Here is a 14,080-nt window from a genome sequence, read left to right on the forward strand (position 1 = left end):
AGAAAAAAACATAACTTTATAACCAAAAACACAATCCCAAACATATTGCAACTGTACCCCTGGCACCGCTCTCCAACAGGCCAAGACAGTATGTGCTATGAGGGAAGATGAAGGGGATGGGGAAGACAGGGCGCCACCAGAAAGAAAGTTCAGGCTATTGACCTGTTTTACCCCTATCCAACCGCTCCTAATAGCATTGTTTGGTGGCACGCATTCCTTTACCACCATGCCTTTACTACGACATTTCTTGGTATAGGCATGAATGGTAAAGGAATATGTGTGGCTAAGGTCTCCACTAGAGGCCTGTTCACTAAATTCTTTGCACGTCATTTATGCATAGACCGTAGTCTCCCGTACACATGGCACTTTCGCCAATACAAGTGCTACACCTTTATTGCCTACTAACTGTTGTAAATAGACTCCGCTAACGCATGTTCAGTTCTCGCAGCTGACATGCCCCCCTTGCCTTATTTCCTTTATGCTATCACATGATCTACATTTAGATCCAGGGCACTCGGACTTCCCCGGCGTGCCCATCTCATTTTATATTTTCCTTAACTGGCATTACGTGGAGGATCAGTTGCCCCCCCACCCTCCCCCCACGGACTCCATCACTGTGTGTACATTAGTGTCACTTTATGCTTGCATATGCGCAGATCGTGCGACACTCCACTAGCAGTTTTTTTGCTCATTAGACATGGTAATCTCACTCTGGTTGAAACCGTGTGTTCGAGGCATATGAGCTGCAGATTGTACACTTAGCATAGATCGCCATCTAGTGTTGGGCCCGGATGTTTGCAGTTTGTTTTTGTTCTTTGGACAGTCTTTGGAAGTCACAAGTTCGGTGACTCCTCCTTCGGTCCGTACTGCGCATGGGCTTCGGCTCCATCCTCAGATTGTTTTTTTCCGCCATCGGGCTCGGATGTGATACTTCGTGCTCCGGCTTCGAACTTCTACGGTTCCAGCCTCGACGGAAAATCCTCGTTCTTCGAGTTTCTTCATCATATCTTCATCTCTCGAAGCGGCACTTTTCTCCATTCCGTACATCGGCACCGGCCTTCGGGCCCTGCTCGACTCCGGTCCCGGCCGATGGAAAGGACTCCGTTCAAAAAGTACCCAAAATGTGGGTCTAAATTTCCCCACACCGACCTCCATCAGGTGTGTAACCTTTGCCTCTCTCCAGAACACGAGGCCAGAGACTGCCCCGCCTGTAAGTCTTTTCGATCAAAAAAGACCATCCGGGATCGAAGAGCTCGACGCACCATGGCGCACTCATCATCCGCAGCTCCACCGGACATCTTCGGAGACGGCGCCGAAGCTTCGGGGCAACTACACACCGAGCAGGAGGACGACGTCGTCAGCGCTTCCGAGGCCGACGACTCCGACGTGGAGGACATCACACCGGCGCAGCGGGTCGTGAGTACTGTACCCCCTCCCACCCCCGCGCCCAAAACCAAAGAGACTCAGGTTGCACCCTCGCCTGCAGGCCTGGGTAAAACCAAGCATACAGCTTCTATCACCCCACCTTCGGGCCCGGTGTCGAAGCCTCCAAAGTCTCACGGCAGCTCGGGCTCGAGCCAGCCGACGCCTGGTGCCGAAAAACACCATCCGGCACCGAAGAAAGTCATACCCAGCTCGACTCCGAAGCCACCGGTGCCGAAGCCTGGACTCTCGGTGCCGACCAAACACAAACACAAATCTGTCTGCACCGACGCTCCGGCGCCGAAAACTTCTTCGACGCCGAAAAAACCGGAGGCCCCAAAAAAGCATGGCGCACAGAAACCATCGAAGCCCTCGGCTCCGAAATCATCGGTGCCAGCGGACGATTCGGCACCACTGGCTCTGTTTACACCAGACCCTTTGCAAAAGACTCTATCTAAAGATCCAAAGACTGGGCTATTGACTTTAATTATCAAGAAAAGACGCCTTGACACTCCGGCTCCTCCTCCACCACCCAAACGGAAGGACTCTGCTACTTCTCCCCTCAGAGTGCCCTCCCCACTACCTCCTCCTCTGCCTCCTCCACCACCCCCTCCCAGGTCTCCGCCACCTTTACCTCATCACTCCCCGACCCCGTCCCCAGATCCGGATGACGGGGACCCAGATTATGACCCGGCGGACGCCCCAATGGACCCCACTCCACCGGGGACCCCAGACCCCTGGGAAGACTACCACAACCCTGACATACCTGATATGCCTCAGGACGACCTATACCCATCCAGGCCGTCTCCTCCAGAGGACTCCTTAGGGTTTCATCACTTAGTGCAGAGAGCAGCACACTACCATGGGGTGGACATGCACAGCGAACCAGTGGAAGACGACTTCCTACTGGACACATTTGACATTCAGGACAAATCCACGTCTATTTTGCCCATGCTTAAGGGTGTCACCAAGCATGCTGCAGAGGTGTTCAGAGACCCTGTCAGGGCCAGGGTACTGAACCCTAGAATAGAGAAAAAGTACAAGGCGGCACCCACAGACCCTGCATACATTAAGGGCCCTGCTCCCTTAGATTCCCTAGTTGTCTCCACAGCTAGAAAGCGGGCTAACTCCCAGTCCTCAGGAGAAGCCCCACCGCCAGACAAGGAATCGAAACTTTTAGACGCGTCTGGCAAGCGCACCGCCTCCCAAGCTGCAAACATGTGGCGCATTGCAAACACACAAGCACTACTTGCGCGCTATGACAGAGCACACTACGACAAACTTGAGGCTCTTATGCAACACCTCCCCGAAAAACACAAGCGCAAGGCTCATGACCTGATACAGGAGGGTAAACTAATTACAAACACCTCCATTAAGTGTGCCCTCGATGCAGCCGACACTGCTTCTAGAGCCATAAATACCAGTGTCCTGCTTCGTCGCCATGCCTGGCTCAGGATCTCAGGGTTCAAGCCTGAAGTCCAGGCGTCCATACTCAATCACCCTTTTGACCAACAAACTCTCTTTAGGCCAAAGGAGGACGAAGCGTTGGAAAAGATGAAAAAGGACACAGACACAGCAAAGTCTATGGGGGCACTTCAAACACAGGCCTCTAAACGTTCCTTTCGACGCTCATCCTTTCGTGGCACAGGCAGAGGCTTCTCCACCGATAGCGCCTCTACCTCCTACAAGTCCCCTCCTCAAAATACCTTTTCAAAGGGCAATCAAAGGGGTGGTTACAGAGGCAACAACAATAAGGGCAGGGGCAAAACTAACACCACCCGTTCTGCCACCCCGCCCGCACAATGACTCCCCTCCGCTCCCCCCAGACCATCCCACTCCGGTCGGGGGAAGACTACAAAACTTTATCCACGCATGGGAGTCCATAACAACAGACAAATGGGTGACCCAAATCATTCGGTCAGGGTACTGTCTCGAGCTAACATCTACCCCACCCAATATCCCACCAAGGCAAGGTCCAATGTCTCAAGAACATTCCACACTGATCAAACAGGAGGTACTCTCCCTCCTCCAAAAACACGCTATAGAGCAGGTCCCCGTCAATCAGCAAAATCTAGGGGTCTACTCCCTATATTTCTTAATACCAAAGAAAGACGGGACCCTGAGGCCCATTCTAGACCTCCGGCCTCTAAATGCCTACATACATTCAGACCATTTCCACATGGTCACCCTACAACAAGTCCTCCCGCTCCTCTGTCAGGGAGACTTTCTCACTACCTTGGATCTGAAAGACGCATACTTTCACATTCCAATACACCCCTCTCACAGGAAGTACCTCAGGTTCGTGGTGGACGGGCAGCATTACCAATTCACGGTTCTCCCCTTCGGGGTCACCACCGCACCACGGGTGTTTACCAAATGCCTAACAGTAGTAGCAGCACACCTCAGACGTCAACATATTCACATCTTCCCTTACTTAGACGACTGGCTGATAAAAGCCGCGTCCTACGACCAATGTGTGCAACATACAAACAGCACCATCCAACTGCTCCACCAGCTAGGCTTCACGGTGAACTACCAAAAGTCCCACCTCATACCATCTCACACAAAGCAATATCTCGGGGCCACTATAGACACCTCCAAGGGTATTGCCTATCCAAACTAAGCCAGAATCACAAGCATTCAAGCCTTACGCAAAACATTCCTTCCTCAACACTCTTCCAGCAAGAGTGTTTATGAAACTCATAGGAATGATGGCGTCTTGCATTTTCATAGTGCCCCATGCAAGACTCCACATGCGTCCACTTCAAGAGTGCCTAGCACAACAGTGGAACCAGGCCCAGGGTCAACTGACTGATCTGGTGTTGGTGGACGGCCGCACCCATCACTCTCTGCAGTGGTGGAACACCACAAACCTTTCCAAAGGGCGGCCGTTCCTGGACCCGGTTCCTCAGGTGATTCTAACACCGGACGCATCGCTCTCCGGCTGGGGAGCGCTCCTCCTACACCTCACAATGCAAGGTCTATGGACGCCACAGCAAAAATCGCTCCACATCAACCATCTGGAGCTCTTGGCGATCTTTCTAGCCCTAAAATCTTTCCAAAAACAGATTTTGGGCAAAGCAGTCCTCATTCGCACAGACAACATGACTGCAATGTATTATATCCAAAAACAGGGGGGGACACACTCTCCCCAGCTCTCCCGCTTAGCCCAGAGCATATGGAGATGGGCAATTCCCCAAAACATCTTTCTCCTGGCAAGCACGTTCCAGGCGTACAAAACACCATGGCAGATCTGCTCAGCAGACAAACACAACAACTACACGAATGGGAACTGCATCCACAAGTTCTTCACCCATTCTTCCAACAGTGGGGGCATCCTCACATAGACCTCTTCGCCACCCACGAAAACAAAAAATGCTCAAGCTTCGCCGCCAGATACCCACACCCATTGTCCAAGGGCAATGCGATATGGATGAACTGGTCAGGCAGATTTGCATACGCCTTTCCACCTCTCCCACTAATTCCATTAGTGGTAAGGAAGCTACAACAACACTCCATCACACTCATTCTAGTAGCTCCGACCTGGGCCAGGCAGCCGTGGTACACCACACTACTACAACTATCAGTGGTACCACATCAAAAACTGCACCTATCCCCATGCCTCCTAACTCAGAACCATGGAGAAATCAGGCACCCGGACCCAGCTCAGCTCAACCTTGCGATCTGGCTCCTGAAATCTTAGAATTTGGATACCTTAACCTTCCCCCTGATTGCATGAACATCATCATGGAAGCCAGACGTCCTACCACTAGAGCATGCTATGCCGCAAAGTAGAAAAGATTTGTAATTTACTGCCGTAACAATACAATCAGCCCTTTAGATGTATCCATACAGCACATCATATGCTATCTGCTCCATCTTCACAGGCGTAACCTGGCATATTCATCCATACGCCTACACCTAGCAGCGATCGCTGCTTATCTACAAAACAGACAGCATTTATCACTGTTCAGAGTGCCCGCTATTAGAGCCTTTATGGAAGGCCTTAAGAGTAATTCCTCCCAGGGCACCACCTTCCCCTGTATGGAATCTAAATTTAGTTCTTACACGGCTAATGGGTCCGCCCTTCGAACCAATGCATAAATGTGAGCTACAGTTTCTCACCTGGAAAACAGCTTTCCTCGTAGCTATCACTTCCCTTAGAAGGGTTGGTGAAATACAAGCGTTCACTATACAGGAACCCTTCCTACAAATACATCACAGCAAGGTCATACTTCGTACAAATCCGAAGTTTCTGCCCAAGGTCATTTCCCCCTTCCATCTCAATCAATCGGTGGAATTACCTGTCTTCTTCTCGCAACCTCAATCTGTTGCAGAAAGGGCTTTACACACACTTGATGTTAAGAGGGCTTTGCTGTATTACATACAAAGAACGCAACCTTTCAGGAAGACTAAACAATTGTTCGTCTCCTTCTCTCCACCACATAAAGGCAACCCCATCTCTAAATCAGGGATAGCTAGGTGGATTGTAAAGTGCATACAAATTTGCTATCAAAAGGCAAAAAGAACATTATCTGTTCCACCTAAAGCCCACTCTACAAGAAAGTTAGGGGCTTCTATGGCTTTTCTAGGGAACATACCCTTAGATGACATCTGCAAAGCAGCCACATGGTCAACACCACACACCTTCACAAAACATTACTGTGTAGATGTGCATTCCAAGCAGCAAGCTAGGGTGGGCCAGGCTGTACTAAAGACACTTTTTCAAACCACTGCAAGGGATACCGGTGGTCGCCGCTAGGGTTGGGTACTGCTATATAATCTATGCTAAGTGTACAATCTGCAGCTCATATGCCTCGAACGGAATATGCTACTTACCAGTATGCATCTGTTCTTGGCATGTAGAGCTGCAGAGTTGTACACGCCCACCCGCCTCCCCGGCTACCTGTATCCGTTCCAGTACATCTTATTTAGATACAACACACATGGGTTTCTCACTGTTATTACTACGCTCCATCATTTCCCTGTTGGCGAAAAACAATCTGAGGATGGAGCCGAAGCCCATGCGCAGTACGGACCGAAGGAGGAGTCACCGAACTCGTGACTTCCAAAGACTGTCCAAAGAACAAAAACAAACTGCAAACATCCGGGCCCAACACCAGATGGCGATCTATGCTAAGTGTACAACTCTGCAGCTCTACATGCCAAGAACAGATGCATACTGGTAAGTAGCATATTCCTTGTGGTCAGACCACACTTTCTCCAGCGGAATCATTATGTTATGTTTGTACTTTTTGTTTTTTCTTTATATCTTTACATTCAGTTGGTCTGCTCCAGTGGTCGGGCCGCCTCCCCTTCTTCTTTAAAGTTTCACTCCCCACCTAGTGAGGTAAGGCTCAGCTATGTTGCCGTCCTCTTTTCGCCGCGCCCTTGTGGTGAGATACGAATGATACATTTGGTCTTTACAAGACCACTTTTTCACCCCCTGCGTTTGCTTGTTTTCGATTAACTATTGAATATTCTCTCTATTTAACTATATATCATACCTAGGAAGGGTTAATTTTCCTTACCTAGTAGAGTACCTTGCCCACTAATGTGGACGTTTGGGTTGAAAATAATCTGTTTAACATTAACTGTTGACGTCGCTCTCCTTTTTGTCCTCCCCTGTTTGTCTCCCTCTATACAGGTGGAGATGCATTGCGGGTTCCTGAGTTAGGAGCTTGCATTCACTCTTTGAACATCCCCTTACTTTTGGGGAGTCAGCAGTTGGTCCTCCACCACTGGGGACCCTTCACTTTAATATTTATTTTTGGTCCAGAAAAAGTGTCGCTCGATTTTGGAGCCTCAATGACATGAAACATGTTGACCACATACACCTAATAGCTACCTAGGTACCTAAGTCCTTGTGGTAGCCCCACTGCTTTTACTTAGTCCCAGTCCTATTCCCCGAATTAAAATATTCATAGGGCTGATGCCCATTTTAAATCACTTTGTCACCTAAAATACACACTAAGATTCACTCACTCTTTACCCACACACACTCTTTACATACGGCGATCTCAGATCAAAAGAACTCTGCTAAAGATGCCACCAGGCCCGTTGGACATTGCAGCGCCGGTCTGACGAAGAGCGCCCTATGATGAAGCATGACACCCCAACAGGTGTGTGAGGGCATTATGATCTGAAAAATAGATCCCCCTGTGACTTAAAACAGTAGGCAGACCGTGACCTTTAGTACTTCTGCCACAATAGAGGAACTGACTCCCTTCCGTGAATCAGATGTACACATATAGGAGCATAGGAACAGGACCTCTTTAAATAATTAGCTCTTATGTCCCCCTTTTGATTATACGTAAGGTCTCCACTACCCCGCCTCTCCCCGAACACCAACCCCCACCCCTGCTCTGTGCTGTCCCTTAAACTACGTGAACCACTTCCACTGCCCTAAAACCTACCCCGACCACACAACACTGAAAACAACCCCAACTACCCATTCCCCTCCCACTGCCCTAAGGCATAAATCTATACACTATCCTGACCCTGCTCCATCCCTTAAACTACCCCAACCCCTTCCACTGCCCTAAAACCTACCCCGACCCCTGCCCTAAAAACTTCAGGAAAGTGATGGCAGTGGTCCCAGCACACCTTTGAAGGTTGTGAATTCCAGTCTTCTCATATTTTGACGACTGCTGAAGACGGGCTACCACATTCAGTTCACAGACTAGCTCCAGACGATGGTGAACCTCCTCCTATCTTTGGGGTTCTTGATCAATGTGCCAAAGTCGCACCTTACTCCATCTCAGACCCTCCTGTTCATTAGAGCTGTTCTGGATACAGTGCTATTTTTAACTTTTCCACCGACTTAACGAGTCCAAGACATTGAGGATATGATCTTTCAGTCTCTATCCTGGATCTCTGTGAGAGCGGCTCTGAGGATCTTTGGCCTTTTCTCCTCCTGCTTGTAAAGAAGGCCAGATGGCGTAGGCGAACTAAAGTTCCAGTAGCCTCAGCACCAAAGACAAGGAAACCTGCTGATTCCATGCAGGTTTTTCAACTGCAGTAGTGGTCATGTGCCTAGCTTTCGAGCTGCAGCACAACTTCCCACTACGTTTATTAACTCTCAATACGGTTTTCTTTGTGGCCATTACATCCGCTGGAGTGTCAGTGAAATGCAGGCACTTTAGACTCTCCGTCTACAACCTTTTACCCAGACAAGCTGGTTCTCAGGATTTGTGCCGCCTTTCTGCCGAGGATTGTAACACCCTTTCATGTAGGCTAAACCATCACTATGCCTACCTTCTCTGCTCCTCCTAATCCTTCTAAGGAAGAGGAGAGACTCCATCATCTGGACCCAATTAGAGCGTTGTTGTTTAACATTGATCGAACTAGAGAGTCCCGTGTGGACGATCAACTCCTTATTGGTTATGCTAGTGCTAAGAAAGGAAAGGCAATGCAGAAGCGGATTGTCTCACGATGGATAGTGCTGTGCCTAAAGATCTGTTGCGCATTGGCCAGAAAGCAAACTCCTGAGGGTTTGCGTGCTTACTCCACCAGAGCCAAGTCTGTGACCACTATGTTAGCTCGCAGAGTCTGTCCTGAACATCTGTCAGGCAGTAAAATAGGCCTCACTAGATACGTTCACCAAGCCCTACTGTCTGGACATTCAGGTCTGTTGCGACATGCATTTTGTCTGTCCTGCAGGACATCTTGATCTACTCTGTTTGTAGACCCACATCCAGAGAGGTATTGCTTGGGTATCTATTCTAAAGTAAGGAATCTGCAGCTAGATATCTCTATTAGATAAACAAGCTACTTACCTTCTGGAATGCCTTATCTGGTAGAGACTCTATGTAGCTGCAGATTCCTCACCGACCTTCCTATCTGCCCCTCTCTGCAACCTGATGCATTAGGGTCTCCCTTCTGAGGGAGTTAGTAATGCACACCAGTGTGACAGCATTGTTCGAAGCTCTGTGTTTCTGGCGTAGAAAGTCACAAAAAAACTAACGTTAACACACTGGGGTGGCTCCTACATAGGCCATGCGCAAGTCACTACCGGCGTGGGTGACGGAGACTCAAACAGCGTCACCTAATTAATCTGCAGCTAAATATTGTTTTACTAGAACAGGTATTACCTAAGTTAACTTGTTTGAAAGCCCAACAAAGAAATGGCTGAACAGGAGCCAACTAAAAAACCCTCTGTGGAAAATATAAAGGAGAAGCATTAGAAACCATAATGGAAAGGTTACTTTGTACATGTAAAGCAACACAAGCTGTATTAAATACAAAACACGTAACTTTGAAGTGTTTTCTTAAGAAGTATGCAAATGCACCATAGTTAATGGCGGGTCTCATTTTTCGATAAAGTCTTGATTTTTTTTTTTTTTTTTAAATCTCACCAGAAGATTATTATAGTTTGTTTATGTACTCATCTGTATGAAACTTCAAGCCAATGGCTTTAACAAATTGAATGTGTTGCTTCTTTTCAAGATGAGTTCTGTTTTTTGAAATGGTCCCTGCCATCTGCTCCTGAAAAATACAACATATGCATTGCAATTGAAGCATTCCCTGTGATACGGAATAATACACCTATAGCATGACACTGAGAGAGAAATATTACCCTTTGATTGACACTGTATAAAAGCAATAGTTAACCGGTGAAGACCCAAACAAGCAAAGCAGAAGCTGATGCAGGGTGCACTGTTTACAAGACTTAGTTGTCAAGCAAGATCTCAAAACTATAAAGTATCACTGTTTGTTAGTGTTTAATAGGTCTGCTTTTTGCTTCCCTTTTCACGTTATGTAAATTAACACTGTATATCTACGAAATTAATATTTGCTTTTCCACTCATTTCTGTTGTGTACGTTGGATGTACTGTGACTTTTAAGTCCCAAGAATGTGTTTAAGCTTCTCACAACTATGACATGATCAATACGGTTTTACTGTATTTCAATGTGACTCCTTCAAACTATAATCAACATAATCTGTTGCTACTCATAAATGCTGTGTATGTTTTTGAAACTAGCACAGGTTCAGTCCATACTATATATAGCTATCAAAAAAACTATACAAAAGCCAAAACCTTTGACCATCCCAAAGTTAAAGTGCTATATTCTTGGTCCCTCTGGTTCCTTACAGGTTGTATTATAAACATTATTTACTATTAGTAAACCTCCAGCAATTATTCTTGGTGAAATAAATATTTTGTCAATTTTTATAGTACTTTTTTGTAAGTATTTTGTTATATTTACTGCCCTTGGCTCAGCATCAGAAAAGTGTTACAGGAAAATGTGGTAAATATATACAAAGGGAAAATGTCCTTTTCACATTATTTCTGTTTCTATGCAGGTCCCCATGCTGATACAGCGAGTGGATGCCAGAATTTGCAATGTGGTTTTCGAGCCTGTTGCCGCTCTGGTGAATAATTCTAAACTGCTGATTCCTCAAGCTACTTCATTCAGCTGAGCAGGAATCTTTCCATGCACTTTAAGTACTGCACACATCCTGCATTCAATCCCTTTCTGTGTGATCCTTGTTGTCACTGTTCCCTTTTCTACCCCTGCAGTTGATCATTGTAATGCAGAGTGAACTGTAACAGTCCTTTTGAAATAAAATGTCACATTCTTTCATTTTGTTCTGTAACATTTTATCAAATTTCTTCACGCTGCTTTTGTTTTTCCATGGCACTTAAAATATAATTTTGTTTTATTTTTGGCTGTAATTCAGACTTTTACATTTTGGTGAGATTAATGAATGCACATTATTTCATATACGTTGACGTCTTAAGAAATGGAAGGAACAGTGCCCTTTGTTTGGAAGTAGCTCAACAAGCTGCTTTTATGACATAAATGTAATTCTGCAGATGATCCCATTTTCAGAATTGATAATTTCTGTTTGGATAGGCTATAAATTCAAGAGCAACAATTTCATCTCATTATTAACTATGATTTATGTTTCAATGGTTTATTTGTTTAAAGTACAAACTAATTTTGGCTGTGTAGTATTAGTTAAATGTACTGACGCTTTGAGGATTCCTAAGGGACTCGTTTCTAAACCACTTTAAAAAATAATTGTATTGCTGTTTAATGATCTTACAAAGCTTGTTTAATGTTCCAACAACAGTTACGTTGAATTTTGAGCAATTCAGATTAATACAATTCTCGGTCCTTAAGTCTAAATTACATGCAGCTTTAACAGTGGAGTCTACATCTTAAGTATAATAAACAGTCCACCATAATGTTGTTTTTGGTTCCTTATTTTCTTATGATGAATGATAACCCTCTTTAACTTTACTGACTGTCACAATTCCTTTACATATTGTATTCTGCTGATAGCAATGAAATAATAACATGGTTTAACTCGTTTTTATGACACATTGCTCCATAATATACTATCTAAACAATATGGGCAATTATTTCTATTGTGTCCATGTTTACCCTTGTTGCTTGTGTACTGTTCACACCAGCTGAGTAAGATCTGTTGCGACAAAGATTAATACTAGATATTGTTCCAACCACTTGTTCTACATAAACCTGATAAGCAGATTCCAAATCGTAGTTTAAAGTAATGTCTCATATTTTAACTAACAATAAGTTTCTATGATATTGTAGGACTAAATTATTGCTCCTGTGTCCGTAGTCATTTGAGTCTCCTTGGAAATCATTGCCTCTGATGTAGAACAGTGTGTTTTGTGTGCTTATTCTCAGTGTTTGTAGAGCTTAAACACCAGATATCATTGTCACAATGAATGTTCCTTAACACTGTCTTTCTGTTTCTCTGACATGTAGGTTTCTTTTTAGTCAGCGTCTTGATTTTGAGCATTATTCTGCCATTTTGGTCTTGTATTGTATTCTTCGTCTATTTTCCTTTGGTTGTTGCATTTTACTTTTTTTTAATATAGTTACTGTCATAGTTTGAAGACACTAAAGTATTACTCAACTACTATATTTTAACAAAATCAACCACCTGGGCTGCAACAACCCTGCTTAAAAAGGGCCATGATAATAATGGTGCCTCGTATGGAAATTAGTCTGCATCACTGTGGGGTACTTTCTCTAAGTAAAAAGGTGTGCTGCGTCAAATTAGCACAAATGCTTTGCATCAATCAGTATGTAGTATGGCTGATTAAGATCACTGTGAAAAGCATATCTTTCAAAGAGCTCTCCTGTTTTAATATATCACACTATTGTATTATTCCTCATTGTTGGGCATCCAGTTTAAAGACTGGAGGCATTTATTTGAAGAACAGGGTTGAGTGTTAGAAGAACCGCCTGTATTTATATAAATAGCTTTATTATAGTTATCTAGCTTAACTCGACCTTTGCAAGCTGTTTGGCCTTAGTATTTTTAGCTGGCCTGATATTTCACCATACATTCTTGATATGGAATTATGCTTAGTTTTGCACTAGGTGGGTCAAGGAACTATGCTTGAAACCTGATGCATGCCATGCTGTGTTCAAGGCCAACAAAAAGCTGATATTGTGTCACCATTATGAAACCATTCTACCAACAATAGTGTACTCATTACAGTGGGAGTGATTCTATTAGGAACTACAAAGCACGGCATGATCCATTAGAGAGGAAAACATTTTTGCACATTCGATTTTGTCATCTGCCCATAGGTTCATAGTTAGGCATATAGTGCTACCCGCAGATAAGACAGCAGGTCCAGAAGGTTTTTGTTCTGGTGCTGTGGGATGCTACATTTATGCCTGGCATCAGCTAGTGGCAGGTGACTCCTGGGCAAAACTTAACCAATTGGGTAAAATTTCCAGTTGAAAACTACCCACTATTACAGTAGTGATAGGTGGGAGTAGGGAGAGGTGTGGCGCTGTGGCCAGGCAGCTGACTTTAGAGCACGGGGCTCACGGTTCGATTCCAGGGGCCAGTGGCAGCTCAGCCCAGCACTGTGTGACTCTGGGCAATAGCTTGCTTAATCTCCCCGACGGCCCCCAACACCTTGAGACCCTTGGGGGTGAGTAGTTTGCACTTTACAAATGCCGAGTTATTTATTTAGTAGAACCTGTTTGCCCAAAATGCCATGTGTCGAGGTATTTTCATGATGGCAAGCAAAAGTCTTCAGACACACTAAACATTGGGTCTGTGGATGGTGGGTGTGTAGTTGGAGCTAGATTCCTCCCAAATCTAGCTCTAAAATAAAGTTTGTAGCAGGCACTGTACCCAGAACAAACTCAGAGCCAGACACCTGGAAGGACAAAAGAAGGGTCCTTCAGCAACCAGACATGGTATACACAAGGATTGTTCTGGTATCCTATTCCCATCCTCCCTCCGCCACCAAGTGCGCCAAAGTGTAACAAGCAACTCAATAGAAATGTCATGCAGGATTTGATACTGTGGCGTCCCCAGAGCCCCACTCTGCTCATTCAGGTCAGCCTCTTTTGTGCTCCTGGGAGCAGCTTTATGCCTCTACTCGGGCTGAGCACAGATGCAGAGTTGCTGGAGATTTTATACAAATTAGCCTCCAGGAACTTCAAGCAGGGAAAAGGTAAGCAGGATTTGACACTCAAGCAGGACTTGGCATTGTAATGTCAAAAAGGATGCTCAGTCCCTCTACCCTGCACATTCTGTGAGGTTCAGAGGAGTCTTCTCTACACATTAAGGGCAGTCTATTGTTTGCTCCTGGCTGGTAGAGGTTTGAGACCAACTGCAAATTAGCCGCTAAGAACTTCAGGATGAGAA

At 45.6% G+C, this 14,080-nt stretch overlaps 1 protein-coding gene across 1 annotated transcript in view; it reads left to right on the forward strand.

The window, feature by feature from the left end:
• The window catches only part of FBXL5 (F-box and leucine rich repeat protein 5), a 266,441-nt gene extending 254,823 nt beyond the window's left edge, over positions 1-11,618 (forward strand). Inside the window, exon 11 of the mRNA XM_085642397.1 lies at positions 10,730-11,618. Within this exon, the coding sequence (XP_085498523.1) occupies positions 10,730-10,806 (77 nt within the window). The 3' untranslated portion in view covers positions 10,807-11,618. The remainder of the gene's footprint in view (positions 1-10,729) is intronic.
• The last annotated feature ends 2,462 nt before the right edge of the window (positions 11,619-14,080 follow it).

This window comes from Triturus cristatus, chromosome 2_2 (genome assembly GCF_964204655.1).
Source record: "Triturus cristatus chromosome 2_2, aTriCri1.1, whole genome shotgun sequence".
Taxonomy (NCBI): domain Eukaryota; kingdom Metazoa; phylum Chordata; class Amphibia; order Caudata; family Salamandridae; genus Triturus; species Triturus cristatus.